At 41.7% G+C, this 12,317-nt stretch overlaps 1 protein-coding gene across 3 annotated transcripts in view; it reads left to right on the top strand.

Moving 5' to 3' along the window:
- The window catches only part of znf407 (zinc finger protein 407), a 159,058-nt gene that overhangs the window by 6,839 nt on the left and 139,902 nt on the right, over positions 1-12,317 (top strand). For all 3 annotated transcript variants that reach the window (XM_037074490.1, XM_037074489.1, XM_037074491.1), the window contains exon 4: positions 6,103-6,217. In XM_037074490.1, coding sequence (XP_036930385.1) covers positions 6,103-6,217 — 115 coding nt within the window. The remainder of the gene's footprint in view (positions 1-6,102; positions 6,218-12,317) is intronic.

Raw genomic sequence — 12,317 nt, 5'->3', positions numbered from 1 at the left:
GACTCAGTTGTAATTATAGTCAATAAGTCTCTGTAAATGTGTTAAAGCTTAGGCTAAAAGCATTGGAGGTCCAAAGAGAGGTGGGCTAATAATTTAAAATAATCAATGCAGACGTATTCAAAGCCTTTAATTTCCCTTGTGTCTGTACGTCCATGTTTGTGTATATGTGTGAGCACTCGTACGCCTCGTGGATGTGTGTATATGTCAGCCTTCATGGCTAGCTGATTATGCTCAATCCATTAAGATTTATCTTGTCATTTATAATGCAAAGCAGGGCTGCGTTGGCCGGGGCTTCGGCTGGGAAGTGTCCGGTAGGTTAAGAATATAGGGCGCTCCATTACTTTTCCCTGACCATGTGTATTAATTGCTTTTAAAATCAACTTAATGCAGGAACGAGATGTGAGGGCGCCATCAATAAATGCCCTTCTCTGCCTCCTATGGTTCACCCTTCTTTCAGCCCAAACTTTAATGGGACTTTAATTGAAGTCCATGCTATGTGCTTACAATGTGTGCATGTGATTGTATGCGTCTTTGTGTGTGTGGAGTTAAAATACGATTGTTTCCACTTTCAGACCATGTGAAAGTAGATGGTTTGTGAAGATCGCAGCTTTGTCATATAGCCAGAAACAAGTAATAATATTCCCTCTGGTGTCTTGATTGAATACTGGTGAAGTACTTGAAACAGTGTGCTGATTTCACTCCATTATGTCATCATATTCCCATAAATACGGTGGGCGAAATGTGTTGCACTAAAATGTCTTGATATATTGTTACTTTGATTGTTTCAGAGGGATGACCATTTTATTTGCTGAGGCAGATGAATAATTTTACTTAAAAGAACCATTTGTTTTCCTTATATTTAGTATATATGTATGCCAGTCACCTTGTGTGGCCAAAGTCAGATTGCTTCCTGCTAAAATCGGATTGCTTGAAGCTGTGAGAATTGGAGGTTAAAATCCCAATGATTAATGTCTAGCCACCACTTTCTCCTTATTAACGGTCCGTCTATATGTATTCATAATTCTACCCCGTGTCATAATTCTTGAGTTTTGAGGTCACTTACTTAGTGTTACTTAAGAAAATGAAAGCTGTGACACTGAGGTCCCAACAGATGGCTCCAAGTCAAGGGCACATTCTGAGGTTTGAAGTGATGAATACTTTGTTTTTTAGGGTTACCTGTTTTTATTCAATTGAGTTATGTTCTTGTTTATGAGATTACTTCTCCACTTTCATTTATGCTGTTCTTATTTGTGGAAAGCACCTATTTCTCTTCATTTTGACAACATATGCCAGTTGTTATTATTGCTAAGTTCCCTCATTACAGTGAATTATTCACCTTTTATGTGGTGGTCATTTATTCTGGGAGTTTGTTTGTGGGGCTGTGGAGCTGCACGGTGGGGGTCTGCCAGTTTCTGGGCTGGGAGCACGTCCAGATCCTTTTAATTAAGACCTAGTTTTTATTCACTTGATTAATCAGTGAAATCAGGAGTCGGCAGTGGGAGGCTGCACACAGATTTGTCAATTTGTCCCTTAAAGGAACATGCTTGCATTTTGCCAATGAGGGTACAGCTGGAATTTGCATTTTGAGGTAAATTGGTCACTTTTTCACTGGAGTGAGCTGTCTGACCTCAGACTGAGCCTCAAAGTAATGGACGCACATGCCATGCATACACGTGCACATGCTGGATGTGATGTGTGCTTGTACAGATAACTGGAGAGTAAAACCACAAGCACAGCTGCCTTATGTCAGGATTTTTAAAATGTTTTAGCCTTAAATCCTCAAAGTTGTTTAGTGATTTCCACCAGGGGTTCGTGGGGCATTGAAATCTTCACTAGGAGCAACATTTGCCCCCAAAACACTGTGGCCGAGGAGGACCTTGTATCAATTTCAAAGTGGATGGACATTACAAATTAAATGAAATAAATATGTTTATTATATTCAAGGTCAAGTCTATTTTGCAACCAGATCCAGAGGGTCCCCCAGATCCAGGGGGTCATTCATCTGCAGTCAAAGAGGTTTTTAAGGATGAAGGATGAGCTTTTGAATTATATGCATTAGTTCAATACTAGCCATCACCTTCACTCGCCATCTGAATTAATCAGTGCATGGAAGACATGGAAGAAGAAGAAAATGTATAAGGACCAGATGGAGAAAACTGTGAAATGGTTAAAGATGCGTCAAACTGAAAAAAGACTGGGACAAGACTGAAGTATTTACAGCTCTATGTTTAATTGCTGTTTTTCGCATGCCAGCACCTCCTGCTGCAGTGGTCACCATGCAGGCAGTGGAGGGACTGGTGAAACAGTGTGTACAGATGGAAGTCTCCAGGCTTCAGAAGTCTTTGAATGAGCTGGCACAAGACCATAAGAAGGCACTGGAGGACAACTTGTTTCTCTGGAGAACTGTTGTGGAGCTGGGGCGGGAACTGGCCAAACTTTGTGAGGAAGTAGGAAGGAGAGGTTAAAACCCAATTGCAACGGTGGTGACTAGAACTTTGAACAGCCACAGTTTTCCACTCACTTGCCACCATTGGCATCTTATCATAGGTGTAGACCAGCTGTCCAAACAACATTAACCCCTAATGTCCTACCATACCATGTTCTGCAGACTGTGGATCTAGTGGTAGATTTATTTATTTTGTTTTTTAGAGCTGCCAGACACCGATACGGCCACCAGCGTCCAGATCCTGGACCTGGGTGCACACTGTGTGTGATTGGGTCTGGAAAGCAAGGCCTCCCCAGGAATATTATTCAGAAGTTAAAGGAGCCTTTTCAGCAGTGCTACAAGAATATTTCAGGCCAGAAATGGATAAGACATTAGAGACAGCAGTAGGGCATTTATAAAAGACTGACAACTTCTGGGAATGTGGATCCCAGTTGTAAAATGGTTCATTGCTGTTCAGTAAACTCTTACGTTGGTGCTTGCTACTTTTAAAATACCTTGCTTTTTACAAAATATGTGCAATCTTAAGTATTATATACCTTGTACATCATTTTATTTGCACTGTTTATGTAGTAAAATGGCATATCTGTTGTTATGGGAAGGTTGATAGCTGTTTTTTTTTTTTGGTACCAGAGGGAATGGTGAGCGAGTAATCTTTGCCAGTTTGAGAGACTTCAGTTTCATGTCCTTTCACATTAATGTACTGCACCGCTAATGTACACCACCACCGCCTGACGCAGAAGTACCCAAAGTCGTCCTGCAGAAAAATGTATTCCATTGTTCTACTAATTGGTCATCAGTATGACATTCTGACAGGTAGCGAGGACAGCCGTCCCCCACAAATCAGCCATACATAAATTCCCAACTGATAATTTACTAACAGGTGTGCGCCACTCTTAATGACAAAATGAAGGCTCCTCTCTGAGCAAACACAAACACTTGTGACAAAGATTTCTATTGGAGGCAGGATGTTTTACAGTTTATCAGTAGATTTAATTGTTAGATGGCGTAAGTAGATTGAAAGTAAACTTCACTGGGAATTCAATGATTAAAATGTGTTTTTCTGCATTATGTTCTGGAAAAAAAAGTTTCCTTACTGACACAATATTGGACAACATGCACACCAAAACTGTTTATATATTTCCTAGGCAAATCGACCAATCGATATATCCTGCTCTAATCACGAGTAATACTAATCGGCTTGTGAAAACAGTTGTGTAATGACTCCTGTGGCTCTGAGGATACATACCAAAGTTTGAAGAAAGAAAAAACTTTTTATGTTATTGTTTTAGTCTTGACTTGGGCTTGAGATTTTTTAATAGAAAGTGGTATGAAAGAAACAATTGTGTTGCATTGTTGTCTCTCTCCTCTACTCTTGCATTCAGTTCTACAGTATTTTTCACTTTTGTGCTGATGTACACAGGTGAAGCTCCTCTATGTAGCATGCTATTTAATACTTCTGTGGCTTTTGGTGCTTTTTATTAACCAGGTTCTAATCCACTAACTGTAATGTAATCTAGATTTATGCCTTGTCTACTATAATTGGAAACAATGTGATACAAAAAAAAATACATTTAGACTGGATATTCGCAATGTTTTGTCTATCAGATTATGAGAGAGTAGGCCTGGAAAAAAGAAACCAAGCAATTCAGATATTTATTTATATGAAATGATCATGCAGTACTTTTCTGCCTCCAAACCTGAAGATTAAAGCCTGCTATAGCAAGAGTGTGTGGCACGTGCAATGCTTAAGGCATCACCTTGCGCGTGCGTGTGTGGTGAAACATTGCATGATGGTTCTTCTCTCCTCTCAGGAAATGAATTAGTCATTCCCTGTCTCATCTGGGATGTGAGGGAGCCACATCGCCCCTATGTGGATGGCAATATTAATTTAACATGACACTGCATTGATGGTCAATTTCAGTTTCACGGAGGCTGTTTAAGTGGAGTGGTGGAGTATTAATGTGATAAGATGTGAGAACTGAGGGACGTTACATCTCTCTCCTCTCTGCCATGTCTCATACTCAGCCAGCCATCTGGACAAATCAGCTCCCCGCACGCCTCCCTCTCACCTCAACTTTAGGTTGTGTGTGTGTGAGTGAGTGAAAGGGAGAGAGAATGATTGTTTCTCCGTCTGTTTGTCCAAAGGGTGATTATGTCTTGTGAATTTAATGCGCGTGTCTGCATGCACATGCATAGGTGTGAGGTGGGGCTCTGCATCTAGATGTAGGTAAGTGTAGGTGTCATGGTGGGTGTGGTATGAATGCGTATGTCAGTCGTTTGGTTCTTCATGGGTGTTGATGATTGCGTGTGATGTGGTTTCATTTTTTAAGTATGTGTGTGAAAGTGTCTGCATATTTAGGTGTGAAGTGCGTATTTATGCATAGGGATTTAATGTGTTTATCCGGCTTTATTTGTTCTTCTCTATGTGCCTGTGTGACTGTGTGCAGTGATTTGTGTGTGTGTGTGTGTGTGTGTGTGTGTGTGTAGTGTTCTGTAGGGACATGTGAAATGAAGAGGCTGGCTTTGCTTTTGCCCATGTGTGGACCCCCACCCGCCCCCTGTGTTTATGGGCCTTGTTAGCACAAGCTTGCCTTTCAATCTTCGTTACCGGCTTAAAATTCGATGTGTCGTACTTCCAGCTCACAGCAAGTGAACCGTGTATGAACGAATTAGTAATCTACACAAAGTGCTTAATCAAATCAGCGCCTGCCCCTGGAATAAATATTGTAGAACGTCTTGGGATATTCACTGCGAGTGGGTGAGGGTTTGCTCAGAGATGCATATGTGGATATCATATCATACCAGGCTGCCACTTAGACTGCAGTGTCACACTGTGTGATTCTGGCCTGAATCTGGCTCAGCCGGCCAGACAAAATATTCATTCTGTTTCACCAAATGTATACATTTAATTTTCCTGTGCAAGTGTAGGCTTGAGTTAATAGTTTAACTGAATTTCAAGTTTGGTAAACCACATCAGTAACTGATTATATCTTACATAAACAACTATTTTTAACTAAAGAACCCAGTTCAGTCTCTTAACTTGAGCTTGTGTTTGTGCGTCACACACTGAACGCGGAGGCATCAGCCCTCTCAGCTCAGCTTTTAAGTGACTGATTGCAGGCAGAAGCTCTGCCACTCTCTCAAATGCTACCCCGCCCTCTGGACTTATTAATGACAATAATTAGGGAGAAACCTCCCCGCAAAGCCCGCCAGAGTGATTAGCGCTTTAATGATGGAATGGGAGGTAGTGAGCGCACACAGAATTGATTTACGTATTCGCCCTGACCTTTGGAATCCAATTTACGCGTCCACAGGCAAAGGAAGAGTAGGTAAGAGATGAAGGAGAGTGACAAGGATAGATAGAGAGTGAAAGAGGAGATGCTTGGCACTCGGAGTGTGACTGTAGTTTTTATGGGGACTGTAGTAAAGGCATCTGTTTTTATAAATCTGAAGTCATTTTGTGACTGTGAAGCAGGTTGAAGTCCTAGCACAGAACTAATAACAGTCGTACAAGCCTGGCATTGAAAAATGATCCATAATGTAAAATCAGATTTCTGCTCGGCGGTTATTCAGTCATGTTTTATTAAAATTGCCACTTTTTCCCTTCAAACATAATATTACTGTCGGATATGAACTTTCTATACCTTGTTTTGCAGGATCCAAGCCCTTCATCTGTAAGATCTGCAACTTTGCAACTGCTCAGCTGGGAGACGCCAGGAACCACGTGAAGCGACACCTCGGCATGAGGGAGTACAAATGCGACATCTGTGGGTGAGTTACGTCTTTTAAAGAGGATTGAAAACACTTTCTGGGATAGGATTCAACATTACAGAGGTGTGAAACAAAGGCTTGGCTATGTACGTTCGGAGACAGAAGGCTAAATCATACAATCCCATTGTATGAAAGCTTATGAGAAAATGACCCCACTTTGTGCTTGATTTATTACCTCAGTAAATGATGTCCTAAATAGTTTATGTTCTCAATCACTAGTTAAAAGTCTTGTTCAATCTGACATGATGTTCATTTTGTAAATGATGGTCCCAATTAGCTTAGAAATGACAGAAAAGCAGAGTATGCTTTAGGTCGTGAAAATAGTCTGTCCATAGTTTCTCCATCAGAACCAATCAGGATATCCTCCCTAGACCTACCCCCTTGTCTAAAAATGGTAACTTGATCATAAAGATATAACAGCCATGTGATTATGTATGTAATTCAGCCGAATCAGGTAAGTTTGAGACCAATGAATTAATATTTAGAGATAACATTACCTGCTGTCTCTTTAAGTGTAACATATTTAGCTTTGGTATTGCAACACAATATAAAAGTAAGGTAGCAAAACTATATTTGTATAGAATCTTTTGAACAAAGGTTACTATGTCATTACATAGACACACTGGCAAGCAAGTGCTGGGATCATGAAGAAGTCAGTTGAAACATGTTTTTTAAGTTTTCTTTTTAAACAGTAAACTGACTCAACTGATCTAATAAAAGGGGGGGGGGGAGTGCTACAACAACAATAGAGCAGTCACCTTTTGGTTTTAATGTGTAGTGTATAGCTGAGAGCCAGCTCAGGTGAAGGAAAATTTCATGTTGGTCTCTCCAGGAGTGATCGTTTGTAATTATCTATTGCCCAGCCTACTATAAATTGCATTTGTCCCAAGCTAATTCATAATTTAATCAATGTTAAACCCTGCCTGACCACAATAAGACATGCACTGCTAATCTGATTCCTTTTCAAAATTGTGAGATTTTTAATATTTAAAAAGAGCATTAAAACCTTCCACACGCGACCTCAATGAACAAGTCCAAAGATTAAAATTTGCATGTCTTTAGAGAATCTTGATGACCCAGGCTAGGTTAAAATACGCTGATGTATGTGAAATTTAAAACACATCTAATATTCTAATAGAAACTCTACATAGAAATGTTCTTTGTTTATGTAGCCAAGAAAATATCCAGTTTAGAGGCATCTCAACTGAATTAACACTAGCCACAGACTTAACACAATCCAAAAATTTGTGTAATAATTTAGCATTTTTTAAATTAATCGTGTGAAAATGTTTCTCTAACATTTAACTGCTCCCACGCCTTTTCTTAAAAAGACCAATGTGCCTCTAGTCGGCTCCCTTCATGAATTAGGTAAAAGAGTTTATTTTACCTTCTTTTTCGTTTCAGCTGTACAAATACTCCTAATTGGAAGTTTATGTAGGTAACCACAAGCCTATAAATACCCAGTAGTGCAAGACTACAGTTATTATCCCGCTACCTTGTACCCCCTACATGTAGACCATATGTTGCGTTCAGCTCGTTTCACTCCCGTGGTAGACCTCCTCACTGCCTTGCCATGTTCAAATGGACGTGTTAAGCTGTTTAACATGCAGTCGGGGAATAGAGTAAATGGTGGGATTTCCAGCTTTGTGCCATTGAGCTTCTATGGCTGCACACTCGCTAAGATGAAGACATATGTAGAGTTATTAGTTTCTCCCTCTGTGTAATTCTGTGTAAACCATTCCATTTAGTTCAGTCGTGGGCCGATTTTGTTCCTTCCAAAGCCGAGCAGAGTGAATGTGTTTATTTGCTCCCGCTGATGTTCGCAAACATATTACAGCAGGAGCAAACAAGCTTTGGTTTAAACACAGCTTCTCCTTTAATGAGAGGAAAGGCTCATGTTTCACAAGCCCTCCAGCTGAAAACCCCTCTTCTCCCAAGTGCTGCAAATGTGTTGGGCTTTTGACCAAGCGTCTAGCTTTACATACACACACACACACACACACACACACACACACACACACACACACAGACACACACACATACATACGGAGCGGTTCTCCAATATGCCTTTAAATGGGTCTACTAAATACAGCCCCTGGTTTCACAAATCATGCGGATGGAGGAGCTGTGTGCTGCCAGTGCCAGCCACTGGTGACAAATCGTCCCTGTGTGTGCTTTCAGTACTGACTGATCACCGGGCCATCCCTCCTCTTGACTAAAGAGCAGCAAACACAAAGAAACCCCCAGAAACACCCTCATTAAGGCCAGAGCCATACATACACATAGCTTGCTCCCCCAAACTTTTCACGTCTGCTGATGATGTGTTCTTAACCTGAATCTAAAGCACGTTACTAATGGATGATCCGGTGTAAAGTGAGATCATGGTGCGATTAAGTTCTGCTTCCTCCCGCGGATACTAATGATGGGGCAACATATTGTATCACAATAAAAACTTTTTTTTTTTCCCTCCACATATTTGCTTAGAATCCACGTTTTTCAATATAAAATTTGTTTTGTCTTAATTTCATGTTTAGGCCGCTTTGTGACATCCAGTTTTGCTGTTTTAATTTATTGCTGTTTTGTTCAGATCTCAGCCTCAGCATGTTGTTGGTGTGTTTTTTCTTCCGTTCTTCTCTAAAATACCTCCTCCCCCCACCCCCACCATTGATTGCCGTGTTTCCCTTGTAAAACTTTCTTCTCGAAGATTACCTCGGCTCTGTCAGCGCGGGCGAATGGATGTGCTGCACCTCGGCTGTCCACCTCACTTTAGCTGCTGCTCACCACTGCCGTTCGCCTCTCAGGTGGGGGGGAGGGAGAACTTGTTGATAGTTAAAGATCATATTGTTGTGGCATTTAATTAACAAATGCAAATGCGAGGCCAGGACAGATTGGACCCCTTGACCATGCCGCCAATCAAGCCTGAGCGGGCTGGTCAGTGCCTCGCTCATCATCGCTAACACTTTATAGGCTTTCTGTCTCCACCGCGCCATTTCTCCCACTTCTTCCAGACATCTGTTTGTGCAGGCTTCTACAGATCTATTTCTATTTATTTTGAAAGAGACTGATCTGCCTTAATTTGCCTATAAAGAACTCTTAAGGTGCAAAAGCAGCAGAAAAACACAAATTGGCTGTTAGCATGCAAGATAAGATTTCTCATATTTAATTGGTTAAAAAAAAAATCCTCAAGTGTGTGAGACGGCAGATTCTTGCACTTCCTCCCGGCGTGTTTTGTCCACAGTGGGGCTCGGCCACTTAATGAGCCTCCTCCTCCTCTCCTCCATCATCTAACAGAAAGGCCCTGGATTCAGCATTTCCACCCTCCCGCTCCCTGGTCCTCCCCAAAGATGCAATGGACATCCAGTGCTGTTGTAGGTGTTAAATTATGCATAAACAGTGTAAATGCTTTGAGGCATTGGTTTAATATCTCAGTCCGGGCCTTAGAAGTATTAACACTCTCATGGACGTGGATTGTCCTCTTGTGGACTCCCGTTTTATGATTATGGGTCATAAGCTGCTCTTCCTAGTGTCACTTCAGGAATTTGAACAAAACTTCCAAACGGTTGCTTTCTCACAACACAGAAAAGTTTGCGACGTGCTAAAGTTTGTCTCCACTGTGTAGGAGGCTGCATTGTGTTTTTCCCTCCCCCCCTCCCTCGTCTCAGTTTTCTTGACTTAGTGTTAGAGAGAGTATATATAGTCATGATTTCATGTTGGGTGTTGTGTGTGTGATTTGACTGTTAACAGGATGGGGCTGGCTCATGTCAGGGTTTTTATGTCCCCCCTGTCTTGTGAGATTGTCTGGTCTGTTCCCAGAATAGCCCATCAGTTCCGCCCTGCGTGGCTCATCCGCTGTAATGTGCCTTAATGCCCGGGCCTGTATGAGTAGTGTGAGGCCTGGCAGTGACAGTGGAGGAGCATCTTAGCTTGCTGCTTATCCAGAGAAAGCCGTCACTTAACTCAGCCCCTCTATTGTCTATCCACACCCCTCTCCTTCTCCCCTGACGTGATTCTCTATAATCCTCAAACAGATTCTGGTTAGAACTCCCTGAGAACTATTTTTATGTTTTTTTTTTCCCCCCATTTAAACATTAATGGTTGTTGCAGATGAAGAGAGGGATCCCTATGAGGATGATTATAATGTCACTCCACTGATCTCCCGCCGCCCCGAAATAATTGTACATCATCGCTTCATAACGTGTCAGAGGGACACGTTGGTGGCGTGCAATTAAAACCGCAGAATATAATACACCAAATTACTGCCTGTCAGGCCTACGAACAACACACTCAGTATTTGAGTTACACTTAATCATCACGTACATTAGCGATTTCGCTAAGATCCCTCCATCCCCTCCCCACCCCCTCCGCTCATACAGCAAGGGTGTGAAACACAGTGCTCCTTACAGGCTGAGGGGTTGTGTCTGCGATACAACAGCTCCAGGGTAGCTACGTATTTATGTTCGAGTCAGACCTTTTGAAAGCTCATAATGTCCTCACTGATTTTAGCTGTGTGCGACCGAGAGCGTGCACCATGTGTTGGCAGGAACTGAAAGCTGGAATTCTGAATTCATTATCACACAACAGATGTAAACGCTGAATATTTTCCTCAGACGATTCAGATTCAATAAGCCTTCTTTTGTGTTTGTATATTTCATCAGTACATTTGCCAAGCTTCTGATGCCTGTAAATGTGCAGTAGCAGGCATGTAAAGGGGGAAAGTATAAAAATGAAGCATGATCAGCTCAAGCTAAACTACCGCCAGGCTTTTGATATTTCTATAAACATTATTTTTTTTTCTGTTTGGCCTAAAAGTTGGTGAACTAATCTTAACCAAGGGGCTGTGTCCTCCAGTGCATCCCTGAACTTCTTCTAGTTAAAATAGCAACCACATTTCTGTATGTACCTCTAATTTAAGTGTGTGTAGACCTTTTTTACTTTTTGCTTTCATCCATCTATTTTATGAGCGCTCTTCAAGGGCCCGGTATTTATCCCCATCAGGAAGATATATTAGTGTTTACTGCTTTGGACACCTAACACTCTGCATCTGGGAACATGGACCTTGTCAGTCAGCGAAGTCCCCTTCACCAAAATAAACACATTTTGCTCTGATGCATTTAATGAAATTTAGTGTGCCATTATTGGAAATGAAATAAGTAACGCTAAAGGTCATTGTGAAAATAATGCAGAAAGGCTGGTCTGGAAAGGTTAAGTATGTGACGGAGCTGTTCTGATGATAACGAGGGCTGCGTATGGCTAGGAGAGCTCGGCATCCTGGTTTGAGTCGGCACTCTGCGATCGCTCTTTATGACCGAGACAGCTTTACAGCCCGTTACCCCCCATAACACGATAAAGCGCAGCATAATGGATTGGATGTGTTTAGTAGCCTTGGGCTGATGTTTGTAAAATTAATGTTTTTTGCAATAGAAACACGCTCTCATGCACAGACACAGAGGCACACATGCACACACCGAAAAGGCAAGGAAGAAGAGGGTAGAGAGAGAGAGAAATCAATTCTCAACAGCATCAATGTATCAGTATAAATCCACCAGTGTACAGTTTTACACTTTTTATACTTTTATACTTGAGCCGGATTGTCAGACTTTATTTCCTCACAAGTGACGTGTCCTTGCAGATATCGCTCAGCTGACGAAATGACAACAAACATATGGCTTCATTAGTCGAGTTTGGATTTGAGGCCCAATACTCAGCAGAAAGACGGCAAATGCTGTTAAATTTTGCCTTTCAAACTACACAGCACAATTACTTGAGGGAGACGACGTCTGTTTGCTCAGTCAGTCTCAAGTCGGTGAAAGGGATGCTTTTGAAGAGTTTGAATGGGACCCCGCTCAGCATCTCTGAGCGCCAGAGACAAAGAGAGAAATCTATGTCAGCAGATCAGTCCTATTAGGTTTTAATAACTATCTCATATTCTTTAGTGGGGCCCAGAACAGGGGCCTGGGGGCTTCATAATCAGAGCATTTCACTTTAATCAAAGACAAACAAAAACAAACATTGGGCCCAGACGCTAAATGGCAAGATCAGTAGTTAAGCAAGGGAGCCAACACAGCACATAGGCTTATGATAGTAAGTTATACTACTCTTG

Source organism: Acanthopagrus latus, chromosome 17 (assembly GCF_904848185.1).
Source record: "Acanthopagrus latus isolate v.2019 chromosome 17, fAcaLat1.1, whole genome shotgun sequence".
Taxonomy (NCBI): Eukaryota; Metazoa; Chordata; class Actinopteri; order Spariformes; family Sparidae; genus Acanthopagrus; species Acanthopagrus latus.
Note: the sequence above shows the minus strand (reverse complement) of the source record. Positions and strands in the feature narration are given on the sequence as shown.